At 40.8% G+C, this 15,496-nt stretch overlaps 1 protein-coding gene across 3 annotated transcripts in view; it reads left to right on the forward strand.

The window, feature by feature from the left end:
- Positions 1 to 15,496, forward strand: part of LOC148842720 (zinc finger FYVE domain protein) — a 154,659-nt gene that overhangs the window by 16,813 nt on the left and 122,350 nt on the right. For 2 of the 3 annotated variants that reach the window (XR_016103586.1, XM_088959033.1), the window contains exons 3-6: positions 7,084 to 7,359; positions 7,511 to 7,678; positions 7,788 to 8,003; positions 9,689 to 9,783. Coding sequence is in view for 2 of the 3 variants with exons in the window: in XM_088959033.1 (XP_088815159.1) it covers positions 7,084 to 7,359; positions 7,511 to 7,678; positions 7,788 to 8,003; positions 9,689 to 9,783 (755 nt within the window). In the remaining variant the exon portion in view is untranslated. Of the gene's footprint in view, positions 1 to 7,083; positions 7,393 to 7,510; positions 7,679 to 7,787; positions 8,004 to 9,688; positions 9,784 to 15,496 lie in introns of all 3 variants that reach the window. The other variant, XM_088959034.1, reaches the window with a different exon arrangement.

The following is a 15,496-nucleotide window of genomic DNA, read 5'->3' on the forward strand; positions in this document are numbered from 1 at the left end:
TCATCTGAAACCAGCTGCATTGATGGAAGATAGGAAGCACCAGAAGGGCAAATCTGCAAGTGGGAACCTGGCAGCAAGTCACAGGGATGGAGGTTCCCAACACTCATCCACAGTTGCTTCCTCTTCCATGGGAGAGACTACTAGTTCCCAAGAACATGGGTCTATGGATTTCACAGCTGATGAGGTGGAGGTACTTAGTCGGGCACTGGCCCGCCTAAGGACAAATTCCCTTGCTTCCACCTCCCTTGCCAGATCAGGTATTGTCTCCGCCTTTAGTGCAACTAGTTCCATTGATCCAGCTTCCTGGATTATTGATTTCGGTGCGACTGACCACATGACTCACATGTCTTCTTTATTTTCTTCCTATCATTTAATGTCTGGCCAAGACAAGATGAAGTTTGCTGATGGTTCCCTCTTTACCATATCTGGGAAAGGAGTGGATGAGCTAAGCAAGGACCTCTCACTCAAATTTGTATTGCATGTTCCCAATCTCTCTTCAAACTTTTTATCTGTTTCAAAACTTACCAAGAACTTGAACTGTAGCATAACCTTTTTTCTTACTCATCATGTTTTTCAGGACAGTTTGACGAAGAGAATGATTGGGAGTGGTCATGAGCGTGGAGGCCTCTACTACCTTGATGCAGACATTAGTTCGGCCCTACAAACATCTGCTACTGGTGGTCAATCTAATGTGGAGTCATTAACTAAGTTACACCTGTGGCATGCTAGGCTAGGTCATTTACAGTTTTCGTCATTAGAAATGTTGTTTCCGGAATTGTTCCAAGGTGTTTTAAGTCAAAAGTTAGTCTGTGAAGTCTGTCAATTATCAAAACAGTGTAGAATTGTGTATTCAACTCCTAGTAATGAAATTCAAACACCTTTTGACTTAGTCCACTCTGATGTTTGGGGTCCTTCTCCCATTGTTTCTATTGATGGCTATCGATACTTTATCAGTTGTATTGATCACTATTCTCGATGCACATGGATCTACTTATTAAAGACATGAGATGAAGTGCCGCGGGTAACCATGGCATTTTGCAAAATGATTGAAACACAATTTGGCAAGAAAATCAAGCAATTTAGGTCAGATAATGTTGTTGAATATTTCGAAAGGTCCTTAAACTTGCTTATGGAGGATGCGGGAATGATCCATCAGTCATCTTGTGCTAGTACCCCCCAACAGAATGGGGTTGCTAAGCGCAAGAATAGACACTTATTGGAGACTGCACGAGCTTTACTATTTCAGCACAAGGTTCCAAAAGCCTATTGGTCTCAATCAATCATTACTGCATCATATCTGATAAACAGAATGCCATCTAAGGTCTTGAGGATGAAGACTCCATTTTCTGTTCTTTGCCCTCACCTTCCTGTTTTTTTTTTCTCTTCCACCTAGGGTCTTTGGGTGTATATGTTTCATACATGTCAAGGATCCGAAGAAGACCAATTTGGATCCTCGAGCTACGAAGGGAATTTTCTTGGGGTACTCTCTTACTCAGAAGGGATACAAGTGTTACGATCCAATCACCAAGAAAAAATGTCACAAAAGATGTGGTTTTCTTTGAGTCTCAATCCTACTTTCCATCTTCCCCGGATCCTCTTCAGGGGGAGACTAGTGGGATGGAAGATGACCCTCCTGTTGATCCTTCTATTCCCTCCTTCTTTGTGCCCCTCTTTGCCTCGGATCTTCTATCCTCTCCTCTTGATCCTCCTAGTTGTAGTATCCCAGGTGAATCTAGTGAGGCTCCCATTGGCCCAACTACTACTAGTGATGTTGCAAATGTTACTAAAGATTCAAGCAGGCAACAAAAATATATCATAATCACCTACAATAGAAGGAAGAAGAGTCCTCCAACTCATGACATCAACCAATTGGACTCGGATCAACCTGTCTCAATAACTCAAGGTAATCCTATCAATTCCTTTGTCTTGTATCTTCCGATTGCCCTTCGTAAGTCTATCGTTCTTGTACTATCAGACACCCCATTGCTGATTTTGTGTCTTACTCACATTTGTCCCCTCGTTATTGTTCTTTTGTGTCTGCTCTCTCTTTTGTGCATGTTCCTACTAGGTACTCAGAGGCAGTGTCTGACCCAAAGTGGAAAGAGGCTATGAATGAAGAGATGAATGCCTTAATGGAAGCAGGCACTGTTGGATGCAAGTGGGTATTCACTGTGAAGCATAGGGAGGATGGGTCCATTGAAAGATACAATGTTAGACTCGTAGCAAAGGGATTTACTCAAAATGAAGGAATTGACTACAAAGAAACATTTGCTCCAGTAGCAAAAAACACTATCAGAGTTCTACTATCATTAGCTGCAAATTTCTTGTGGGAGCTTCATCAGCTGGATGTGAAGAATGCCTTTTTAAATAGTGATCTACATGAGGAGGTATTCATGGATCCTCCACCAGGTTATGAATTTGGCAGGAAAGTCTGTAGACTGAGAAAAGCACTATATGGCCTTAAAAAGTCCCCTCGAGCTTGGTTTGAGAAGCTCTGTAGAGCCATGAAGAAAGGTGGTTATACTCAAAGCGGGGTAGATCATACCCTATTCATAAGGAAGGGAAATGGGAAACTTACAGCTCTTATCGTCTATGTAGATGATATGGTAATTACTGGGGATGATAAGGAAGAGATTAAAAGGCTGAAGGAGGTCCTAGCTGCTGAATTTGAAATCAAAGACCTGGGTCAACTGAGATACTTTCTAGGGATTGAAGTTGTTAGATCCAAAGAGGGCATTTATATATGTCAACGGAAATACATCCTTGACCTTCTACAAGAGACATGCATGTTGGGGTGCAGGCCAGCAGATACTCCAATAGAACCAAACCATGGTCTACAGGAGTCGGTAGGAGAGGACTATCCTGATAAGGAAAGATACCAAAAGCTAGTGGGGAAGTTAATTTACCCGTCTCTCACTCGTCCTGACATTGCTTATGCTGTTCATGTTGTCAGTCAGTTCATGCACATTCAAAAAATTCCTCACATGAAAGCTGTAGAAAGGATTCTTAGATATTTAAAGTCTTGCTCTGGGAAAGGGATTCTGTTCATAAAAAACAATAAAATTGAAGTTGAAGGATATACTGATGCAGATTGGGCTGGTTCTGTGGGTGACAAAAAGTCGACTTCAGGATACTGCACCTTTGTTGGAGGAAGTTAGTTACATGGAGAAGTAAAAAACAAAATGTGGTTGCCAGGTCTAGCGCAGAGGCTGAATATCAGGTTATGGCTCATGGTGTTGCGGAACTGTTGTGGCTTAAGGTTCTTCTTGGTGAACTGGGAGTGAAGATTGAGTGTCCTCTCAAGTTGTACTGCGACAACAAGGCTGCCATCAACATTGCAAATTACCTAGTGCAACATGATAGAACATAACATATTGAGATAGACCGTCACTTTGTTAGAGAAAGAATAGTCTCAGGAGAACTCTGCATTCCTTACACTCCCTCAGAGATGCAGATTGTAGATGTCTTAACTAAAGGGCTAACCACTGTGAAATTCTTGGACTTGGCAAGCTAAACATGATTGACATCCATGCTTAATTTGAGGGGGAGTGTTGGTTCGGCTGATATTTTGTTATCCTCTTGTCTGGGTTGGGTATTAAGTCTTTAGTTAATGGGCCTTAGTTATGTTGGACAGTTTTGTATGCCCTTAGCTTCAATCAGAATGATGTACTTTATACGTTTATTGTAAATGAATAAAAGTACATATTTGATTCATGTTCCCTTGGTATGTGTGTAATACCCTTAAACTGGACACTTAATGAGACTCGTGTTAGTTTAGAATGTTCACAGCCAGTGGGTCGGTCTGGGGAGACCTATCCTGATAAGGCTGACACTGTTGTACCACCAAGTCAGTTGGGGTGGCCTGTCTCAGTTGCCAAGGTGAGACCCTAGGCACATACAGTGTAGGATTAATTGAATCTTTAAACTGGACCAGATTTCCAGTATTGCCCTGGACCTTGGAGATTGATGGGCAAAACTGGAAAGTTACACCCGGCCCCTAGACTCGATTATGATACTGCACTAGGTGCCGGATTGGGCTGTTTTTGATGTACCAATCAGTGAGATCCTTAGCGGGGGTCAAAACTTGGGTATGTTGGGACAGTCTGAGAATTCATCCGAGTGGGTGATCATAGTGATAGGATCAGCCCCTTTGTCGGACAAAGGTAATGATCGGGGATGCACTCTCACTGATGGAAACAAAGACTGCCGGCAGCCGATTTCAATCGTTGAGATTTGTTTTGCAAAGTATATTTTATATGAGTTATAAAAGTATATATTATGGTTTCTAAAATGTTTGCAAAATGTTTTAATTCCTGAGATCCATATAAGTAGAGAGTGCAACACTGTTCTTTGCAGCCGAGGGAGAGGTCCTCTCTTGTCGGGCAGTGTATGATCATTATGGGCTGAGAGGTTAAGTGTAAGACCATTGAGGATAATGCCTGATGGGCTAATCTTGCATCTGCCCACAGTCCCTGGGTGTTACAGGGTGGCTTGGCCCATGGACCACTTATGGTAAGTGTTGGGCCCATAGAGCCCATTTGATGGGTTTCAGGGAGTGCACTGTCCATAACAGTGTATTTGGCTAGGCCTTGTAACAAAGGCTGGGCCAAACCCATGTGGCTGATGTGTAGATCAATGTTTGGGTCCCACGCCATACAAGGAAGCCCAACTGGGCAACAGTTAGGAAGGTTAAGTGGGCACATAAGCTTAATGGGCCTAAAGCCCATTTCGAACTGGACTTATTTAATAAGTTAAATATGGGCGAATTCTGAGATGGATCAGCAAATAGACCCTATCCACTCAGAGAGTCCAGATTTGAATATGATTCAGATATAGAAGCCTCCTAATGAGATTAAGAGAAGGCTTCTCTAATCTACATATAAGATAAGGGTTTATCCTTATCACCTAAAAGAGGTCTGATCCAAATATGATTTGGATAAGCAGCTCCTAATTGGATTAGGAGTTGATCCTTTGGGTTTACAAAAGAAGGAGGGGGCGACAGCCTTTAGATGATGATCAGTTAAACAGATCATCTTTAGAGCTGAAATTACAGAAGAAAGAATTAAGCAACCTTGTAGAATTCTTTCTTGCCACCCAATTTACCAGTTCAATCTCTAGTTGGGGGAGAAGTCAAGATTCGATCTTGACATCAGTTCTTAGAGAAAGAATTGATAGGAAGCTGTGCTCACGTGCCATCCTGCTGTTTCTTGCGAATGACAAAATTCTTGGAGAAGAATACTGCTGATTCTGCTCCATCCTGCACTATGTCATCTTCAGTGGGAGCAGTCTTTGAATCATTCTTTGGGCGTGAACACCTTCGTTGGGAGATATTATTTCTCCGTATCAGGTATAATCTTCTCTTACTCCTTTTGGTTCAGATCTGGTTCAGTTTATGTTTCGAGATTGGTCATTGAAAATATGATTTTCTAAATAGGGAATGCGATTCCCAGTTGAAAGGGAGAGAAATTTTTTTTGAAATTTGCCCCTTTATTCCGCAAGATTTGGGCGTCCATACGATGGATCTCTCATCCCCTCAAGTTACTGGGCCTATTTTTATTTAGTGTCTTATTTGATTGGGTGTCCCATCACTAATCAGGGGCATCCTGGTCCTTTTATGTAACTTTATGTACTGTTATTATACAAGTGAACAGGGCCGGCTGATGAACAATGCCCATTCAAACATTTCTTCCTTTCTCCTCTTCTCTTCCTCTTCTTCTTCTCTGCTCACTTGACAGGTTTAGTTCGACAAACACAAAGGAAACACATACGAGGGGAAAGGCTTTTATTCGGCTTTCTCTTCTGCAAAACGGAACATGATTTAAAAATATGGGAAGTAGTTTCACCATCTTGTTTGGGCTTGCCCCGAGGGGCTTGGTTGGGGTCTGGGGGCAGAGTCCCCCTGTCTAGCTGCTAAGCATAAAAAAAGAGTTGGTGTGCGATCAAAGCGAGATTTTTAAAAAGCACTTAAAGTTACACAACTTTTTTCTACATGGATTAAGAATTTATGACCCTGATATGGACTTGTTTGGGCTTGCCTTGAGGGGCTTTGTTGGGGGTCCGTGGGCGGAGCCCCCCGCCCAGTTGCTAAGCATAAAAAAACAGTTCTTGGTTGTTAGAGAATATCAACCTATTCAAGAACCTCACCTAACAGCTTAAGCTTTTAGGTTGAATGGTTCTTTGAGATGATATCAGGGCCAATCTGACCAAGTGGTCTAATGTCTGATCTTCGTCACCTCCATTATAATTAAATAAGTTTCAGCACAAGGTATGGGTGGGCCTGTGCTTGTTCACGCTTCAAGCCCAATGGGCTTTCGTGTGAGAGGGCATGTTAGAGAATATCAACCTATTCAAGAACCTCACCTAACAGCTTAAATTTTTAGGCTGAATGGTTCTTTGAGAATGGTCATGTTTCCTTCTTGTTTTTTCAGCATTACCTTTAGCACTCGCCTCTTCGATTATGAAGTTCTTTGCCTCTACCTGTAATCCCTTCCTCCATCTTCTAGAAGACTTGGACCCTTTCTCCATTGCTTCAGTCGTTTTTGTCAAAAAAAAAAAACCTTATATTACCCATAATATCTAGCTCAAAAGCATTCCTGGTATTTTTCTCATCTATCTGGACTCCATTGAACTTGTGGATTGCTTTCTGCTTTGATCATGATTTCCTTTTTAATTTGCTTTTGCTAGAGGCTTGACAGCGTTTTTTGATTTGGGAAGCACTCAGGGAAATGTCTCTCTTCCTGGTGGAGACATTTACTTGGTTTTGCTGGGCTATACAGATACAGAAAGAGTGCAACTGATTATTTTTTTGACATACTGGAAATGCTGTTTCTGTGCGCTTGCCAAGGATATTAATAATTTCTTAATGGGTTTGGCTCTTTTTCTCAATGAACTCAGGACTTCCAGGTCTTGAGATCATCTATAATCAGTTAAATATTTTGTGGGTAGTAGGTGGTGTACTCTTTTGTCTATTACTTTAAACTTATACTTAAAATAAGATTTTTTAATTACTCAAAAAATAAAAAAACAGTTATCCCATATGGTATCTTGTTTTCTGAAGTTTCATAGACATTTCCTCATTGACAGATCATTCAAGATGAATTGCTTTCTGAAGAAATTGAGATGTACAGAGCTTGTGATGCAAATGGTATCCCACCTCTTGGTCGTCTTCAGAGTTATTTTATAGAGTTGGGACAAGATGCAAATCTAGATGATAAAACTTCAAAACTGAGTATGGCAATCAGTTCTTGCATGAGGGACATGTACCACTATATGCGTGTCTCTGGATTACACACACTGGAATGTGTTATGGATAATGCTCTGTCTGCTGTCAAGAGGGAACAGCTTCATGAAGCTAGCAATGTATGTGCCTACTATCCTGTATAAATTGAATAAGTGAGTATGGCATATTAGAGATAATGTTGTCATTATGCTTCTGCAAATTAGTCATCTTTTCATTGAATGTATATTTACCTTCAATTTCACTGAAGAAATGTTCTTGTTTATCTGACAGGTTCTTTCTTTGTATCCCCTTCTTCAACCCCTGGTAGCTGTTATGGGTTGGGATTTATTGTCTGGCAAAACAGTTGCTCGGAAAAAACTGATGCAAGTTTTGTGGAGAAGCAAGTCACAGGTATTAAGGCTGGAAGAGTTCTCCCTCTATGGCAAACAATCAGATGAGGTAATCTTGAAGCTTCAGTAGAAATACCTTTTATGTTTGGTATTGTTTCCTTAGGTCATATTTGTACTTGGCAGAATGATTTTGTAATCATTGGAAGTGCATTCAACAGATATCTTGCGTGGAGCATCTTTGTGATACTTTGTGTTATCATCTAGATCTTGCTTCTTTTGTTGCCTGTATCAATTCTGGTCAGGCATGGAGTTCCAAGTCTTCACTATTGTTTTCTGGAAAAGAACAAAATGTGGATGAAAATGAGGGTGCACAATTGGACCCTTTTGTTGAAAACTTTGTGCTGGAACGACTTGCTGTTCAGACTCCTATGAGGGTAAGAATATGCTTTTGTATTTTGAATTTGATGAAACACCAAGCATCGTGATTATAGCTTATTACAGCTTCACATATAGTCTTGTTAACAATTCTTTTGGTAGGTGGCTGAGTGTTTTTATCAATATGTAAAACTAACAAGGATTACAACCATTGTATAAGATCGAACCCCATAATGTTGTGGATCCAACAGAAAAGGAGGTCCTTTGTGTTGTCTTTTGGTCGTTTCTTGAGGTGGATCCCAAGCATTTAATCTTGTATTTCTCTTTCCTCTTTGTTGTATTCTCTTTTTTAGTTGTTTAGAGCAATTGTGGTGATCTCTCATCACCCTGATCGAAGTACTCTTCCTTTTATCAATAAAGTTTTCTTTTTTATTTATTACAAAAAAAATGTGTGGATCCAACAGAAAAGGAATAGAGGACATATTAAATTTGTAACCCTCCAAACAAAAGCCAAGAAGGAAAACATTGATTTTGTCTGTCTTTCTGATTGTCTTTTGGCAAGTAGAAGCAGTCATTGATTAGGACAGTTCCCGTGTAAAAAAGGATGACTTTAACCTGTCTATATGCTAAGAAGTTAACTGGTTTACTAGTAAGGGTGGCAATTTATTTACTAGGAAGATGGAGAGATAAATAGTGACCTACTTGCAATTTGCAAACGCCATCATTATTATTATTATTGTTTTTTTTTTTTTTGTGAAGAGGGTGGGGAAGGAGGGGCTAGGAATCTACAAATTTTGATAAGCTATTTTAAGGAGAGGCAAGTAAATAACTTTTGATACTATTGCTAATACCTTGTCATCTAGTGCAAAATATGATTAAGATGAATTTTGGTGGTCATAATCTGAGAAATTGGGGATCTTCAGGGATTGGTGGGGCATTCAAAAGTTGTAACTGAGATATATTGACAATCTTTTCTGGATCTATTTGATATGGAAGCTCAATAAGGACTGAGATACTAGCTGTTCTATAGGGATTATGGTTGGGCAGAAGTCAGCAGTATAATAATATAGTGGTGGAAGGAGATTCTAATTATTAGTTGGCTTGCTTATGGACAACCCCTTGGATGCTTGGAAATAAAGTACTTATTGAGGGAAATCAGAAAACTAGTCGTTGAACTAAATGTAGCTTTCTCATGGATCTATAGATCTGCTGACAGTTGGGCAAATGCTTTGAAAAGATACCCCTTGGATGCTTTGAAACCTGGGTTTTTAGCAATTCTGGTTCTTGGGGTGTGGCTGAACCAGCCAGGGCCCCGGGCCATGGTTCAACTGGTCCATCTGGCGTGTCTGGTCCGGTTTCCTAAACACTGAGAAGAAGAGAAAATAAGAGATCAAACAGTGTTGCTATGCAGTAAAAGAATCATGGGGTGGATGGTATTTTACCAGAATTTGAAGGAGTTCCCAAAGATGTTTGGAATGGCTTTTGGTCTTTACTAGAGTTAGAGTCACGAAATTAATCTCTTGTTTTATTGTTTTTCTCTTGAGCTGTAATACTTTATTCTCCGTATTGGGTAGTTTTTGATCTTGTGGTGATATTTCGTTTCCATCATGGATGTACTCTTTCTCTTTGATTAATAATTTTTTTATTTATTACTGGAAAAAAGTTTGGGGTTTTAAATTCCATCCTTTTATTGGTTATTAAATATCACTTTCTGCTTGGTTCTAACAAGATACTTTTCCTCCAGGTCTTGTTTGATGTAGTTCCAGGCATAAAATTTCAAGATGCCATTGAGCTAATCAGCATGCAGCCCATTGCTTCAAATGCAGCAGCTTGGAAGAGGTACGGATGCAACAAGTCTATCATCACTAGTCATTTGCTACATGCTTTTGTAGTTGATGCTCAACCATCATATTTTTAATTTGTATGGATAATCCCATGTTTGTGGACGCATTTGGTTACTTTTATGAATTGTGACTATGAGGCTAGTTGTCTCTTTGCATAACTTGGTGATGATCTTTGCTGTCATGAGTGATTGTTCTTTATGGTTGTTTACGTACTTTCTTGTGGACCTATTTTATTATTTAAATTAGTTGTTGGATATGTATATGGTGTAGAAATTGGATAATAGTGGCTTCCTGTTCAGCAGCATAACCTAAATCCTAACCACAGCGGCATCCATCTAATGTGAACAGAATCAAGATGAATTTTGATGGATGCTGTTTAGGGAATCCAGGGCCCTTTGGAGTAGGGGAAGTTTTCGGGAATTTTGAAGGAAATATTCTAGCACTCTATTCAGGTCCAATTGGGGTAGGTGACTCTATCAGGGCAGAGTTACTGGCAGTGTTGCATGGTCTAATGATGGCTAAAACTCCCCACTAGAAAGAGGAACTGGTAGAGGGAGATTTGAAGGCAATTATTGCATGGATTAGAAATAACAAAGGGGGGTCTTGGAGATGAAGATATAGGCATAGGAAATAACAAAATTTTATTGGGAATTGGAACATGATACAAATGGTCTCCATGGTTGGCTAACTCCTTACTGAATGGTTTGGCAAAATCTGGGTATAACAGAAATCAAATCCTTCAGAGAACCATGGCCATTTTCTTTTCATTTCATAACTAGACAATGCCCCCATAAGACCTAGGAGAGGAGAGGAAGATGGGAAGCCGAAGCGGAGAAGTCTTTCAAATGGTGAGTATATGGAAGTCTGAACTGAATATTGAAGCGAAGAAAATCTTACTCGATAGTGGAAGGGCCAGAGGAAAGAACCTGTTAAAAGTTAGGGAGGATAGGAAGGCGATGATACTATTGTTTGCGGAAGCAGTGATATGGTTGAAGGGCTTTATCTATGGTGTTATACAATCGGTTAGGACAATAGGTTGGAGGAATGTTTTAGAACTGGAAAAGAAGTGCGAAGTGGAGCTGAGGTGCAATGGAAGAGGCTGGTTCATCACGGTAGCAGAATACTTCGGCACAAGAAAACAAATGGTTTGCTTACCAGAAGGGGAGAAGATGCAAGGTTGGATGGCCTTCGCGGAGGGGTTGCAGCAGTTTCTTGTCTGTGTCGATAAACTTGTGGAGAAGGAGCAAGAAGGAAGATCTGAACCCCTTAAATGCATGGGGCAGCCATTGAGGAAGAGCTCATGCGGTGCTGGAGAGGTTATATCGAGCTCTAATACAGGGGTGAAACTGTGGTTTGAGGGTGAGAAAGATGATTGGGAGAGGAGAATGGTGATATCAGTGAGCAAGGAAATACAAGATTGGGGGAAGGTTCTAAACTCAGTGGTGCATAATTTGAATCTGGAGTCTGAGGTTGCTCTGAAACCATTCTCAGACAGGAAGGCAGTGTTGAGAATTGACGATGAGATAAACAGGGGCTTTACAACCTTCGAATGTGAAGAAGGTATGGTCCAAATACAAAACTGGAAGCCGTTGTGTAATGAGATGGAACATGTTTGTGGAAGTTTCCTGCTCAAGCTGGTAGGACTTCCCTTCCATCTCTGGAATGAAGCAAATCTGGGAAATATTGTGAAGCTGTTGGGCGGGGAAATGGAGGAAGCGCAGCTGCAAGACTTTCGCACCGCAGTGGTTAGGATGGTTGGGGTGAGACCGGAATCGCTCCCAAGAACAATCGAGGTTCTTGCTGATGGATCGTGGTTTAAAGTTTGGTTAGTTTCAGAGGTGGAGGCAGAGCTTTGGGGACGAATAACCAAGGTAGAAGACGACACTGACGTGGAGGGCTGGATTACTAGGGGACCACAGGTGGAGAGTAAGGCTGAACATACGTGGCAGCTTAGAAGGGAGGTTGGAAAGTCGGTGGGAGAAAACCAAAGGTCACGAAAGCTATTAAAAGAAAAGAATTTAAAAATATTTGAATTAGATGGAAGTTCAAAGGTTCGAGATGCTTTCGCTGACGTGGTTAAGAGGGGAGAGGCTTGCAGGCCGGCTTATCCGAACCAGTGGGTGGACCGGATGGTTGAAACAGATAGTGGACTCCCTACCCACGTGACTGTTTAAGTGAGCACGTGGGTCGGGGTAAAACTTTGGGGACTATAGACGATAGACCCCATCTATCTTCTTCCTCATCGAAGAAAACTGATGGGGGCGTTGTGGGGGATCTCAGGCAGACAGAGAAGAGTTCAAGTTCACTACGATGGGTGTCTCGCACAGTTCCTGAAATACCCAGGGAGGGAGGAACCTCACAAGACCGACCAAGCCCCAGATATGATCGAGATCATTTCAAGGAGAAGGTATTGACAAGGGCTGGGTAGACTGTGATCTGGAGGAGGCAGATGTGTAAGAAGATTCTGACAGCCGGTCTAGCATAGGCAGTGTCTTGGGTGAGAAGTTTCTAGAGGAAGAAATTCCTGCAACTCTCGATCTGGATACGTTGCTTATAGAAGAACCAGTAGAGGAAATGTCTCACTGCGCTAAGAAAGAGCTGTATAATAATGAAGTGGAACACATTTCGAATTCTGGGGGGTGAAAACTCTAACTTAAACTCAGAAGCTCCATCTCCAAATCACCTTGCCGAACAGGATTTTTGTAAGGATTCTCTCGAGACTTCTCAGAAGCAAGACGGGGACATAGTGGTGAGGCACAAACAGGAGGGTAAGAATTCTCTGTTTATCAGAGGAGGCGGAAAGGCTAACTAATCAGAACCGAGCCTTGGAGTCAGATGAACCCCACATTCCTTGTTAGGGCCTGACTGGTTCTGTATCCAATTCCCGCACTCCTATCCTACCCCAACACAACCCAGGCAACCGTGTCCCTTCGATTTGTGATACTAACGCCTGCTCTTTGTCCTATGTGCCAAATACAAATCCCAACCCAGAGGATGCAGCCCTCGAAGGAGGGGAAGGGGTAAGAGAAAACGGAAGTGACAGGGAGGGTCAGGAGAGAGAAGTAGGGAATGAAGGAGAAGCAAAAAGAAGGAAAAGAATCCTGGAAATCCTTGAGTGTTTGTTAAATGAAGCAGTGGTGAACAACATTCAAAAGGAAGGACCAGAGGGAGTTAGAACAGAAGGATTTGAGGAGGAAGGAGATAGAGGTGGGTAAACAGAACAAGGGCAGGGAAATAGAAAGTCAAATGAAAGAGACTTAATTAGTGAAGATTCTGTGGCGGGTTTTGTACAGAAATTAGGGTGTAAATTGAAAGATCCAAATGACCTCAAAGTGTTTTTGAAAACAAAGAAAGAAGAAACAAAGGTTAAAAGGAGAAAATTGAGTGAGGCTGAAAGGTTGATGAAGGAGGTGGGAGGAGATAGAAGCTTGGAGGTCAAAGGGGAAAGGAGGAAAAGGAATAAGTGAGGGTAAGAGGGGTAAAGGGTAAAGAACATAGATAGATGGGGATCATAAGCTGGAACATCAGAGGTTTGGGAAGTGCTAGGAAGAGAACAGTAATAAAAGAGGCCATCAAGAAAGTAGACCCAGATGTGGTATTTTTGCAAGAGACCAAGAGAGCAGATTTCGATATTTAGTGGGCAAGGAGTGTTTAGAGAGGTAGGGGGATTATTTGGGCGGCCCTGCCTTATTGGGGTCTGCAGGGGGTGTTGTCACAATGTGGAAGAATGAAGTATTTATAGGTCAGGAAGAGTTGATAGGCCAATTTTCAGTATCCTTGAAGTTTAGACAAGTGGAGGATGGGTTTGAATGGGTGCTAACCAACGTCTATGGACCGAATGAATATAGAGAGAGGAGGAAGTTATGGGAAGAACTGGCTGATATAAGGGGACTGTGGAAGGGCCTTGGTGTGTAGGAGGTGACTTCAATGTTATAAGATTCCTGGAAGAAACAAATAGTCCTAGGCGGAGGTCGACCATGAGTATGAGGAAATTCAATCAATTTGTGGATGCCTACGAACTTAAAGAAACAAATAACATGGCTGTGTGGCATAATTTATTCATGTAACACTGTTAAAGAAGGCTGAAACAAAACTACTAAAATCAGGAAGAAAAAGAAACAAAGAAACAAAGAAACAAAAGAAATGAATAACATAACTACTAAGTACTAACCATTGAAGCTTATTGATCCAAAAAAAAAAAAAAACCGTGCAGGCTTGCAGCTTTGTCACAGGTTCACAGCCCCGCCCAGGTTGGTCAGTTGGTCCAACAGCAACCTCTCTTCGATTGCAATTGAAAATAGAATAAAAAAAATAATATCACCACTTCTGAGAAATTGCAGGTTGCTCAAAGAAGAAAGAATAAGAAGTTGCAGGTTGCAAAGTGCAAAAGAAGAAGAAAAAACACATACCAGACCAGATTGATATAATCGCGGCCCCACCAATTAGAACATAAAAAACTTAAAACAAGTAATATGTTAAATGTATAAAAGTGACACACGTGGGAGGCATAAACCTCTTTGCAAAGGCGTGCCAGAGTCCGCGCCTCTGTACATGAGGCATACGCCTCAATGGTCTGGGCGCTTCTGTCATGCGCCTACGGGTGTACGCCTCCCATGCCTATTAAAACATTGCTAAGGACATGGAAATTCAATACAAATGGGTAAAAAGAAGTACGAACTCATTGGCAGATGGTCTAGCTAGGCAAGGGGTGAACAAAAGTTATATTTTTTGGGCTGTATTGTAATCGTTTTTTTGGTGTATAATGGTTGCTCTCGGGAGCTAAGATTGTTTAGCTCCCTTGCCCTATAACTTTTTATAATATTAATACAATTCACAGTTATTGATAAAAAAAATCCTTCAGAGTCCCATAAGAAGCGGGATGTGGGAATGTGTAATTAATGGGGAGTTAGCTGAGGCTAACAACCCAAAAAGGAGTGCAAAGCACTCAATCACTGCACTTAATTTTATTCAAAGAAAGCTAAGGAGTTGAACATCAAGAAGCTCATAATTGAAGGGGATTCAGAGGTGGTGATAGGGTGGCTGAGTAAAGATCACAATGGTTTATGGAAGTACAATAATGAGAGGAGGAAATTCAAGTGGCTGGTGCGGGAGATGGAAGTTAAAACATTTTGGGTTAAAAGATCGGCTAATTCCCTAGCTGACAGTTTCGCTAAACAAGGGGTAGAAAGGGATTCACTGTTTTGGGCTAAGCTGTAACTTTAGTGTGTTTTTCATGTTTTTTTCTTCTTTTTTTCCTTTTCTTGAGGTTCTTTGATGCTCTTGGAAGATAAGTGTGTTTGTCTTCCTCTTGTAAATCTTCTATTGATGAATTAATGAAAGTGCTATTGATAAAAAAAAAAATTATTCAAAGAAATAAAACTGTTTCACTGTTACCGGTCCCAAAAGAATCTTGGTCTTTTTTCAGTAATAAATAAAAAAGAAAATTTTATTAATAAAAGAAAAAGGTTTGAGGAAAAAGGTTTTGTAGTATTTTCAAGTTTGAGGAAGAATTTTGAAAAAAAGCTTCCATTTTAGTCATACTTCCCTAAATATTTCCATAATCTGGGAACATTATCTGGCTTTAACCCTAAATATTAGCAAAACATAATGTAAGATATTTTAGGAATTTCTTGAAGATAAATTTCATAGAATGGAAGGTATGCAAAATGTTGTTGATATTTGGTAATATCCCCATGTATTTTGTGTTT

The sequence above is a fragment of the Nelumbo lutea genome, chromosome 8, assembly GCF_056320005.1.
Source record: "Nelumbo lutea isolate HS-2025 chromosome 8, American lotus-T2T, whole genome shotgun sequence".
NCBI classification, from domain to species: Eukaryota; Viridiplantae; Streptophyta; class Magnoliopsida; order Proteales; family Nelumbonaceae; genus Nelumbo; species Nelumbo lutea.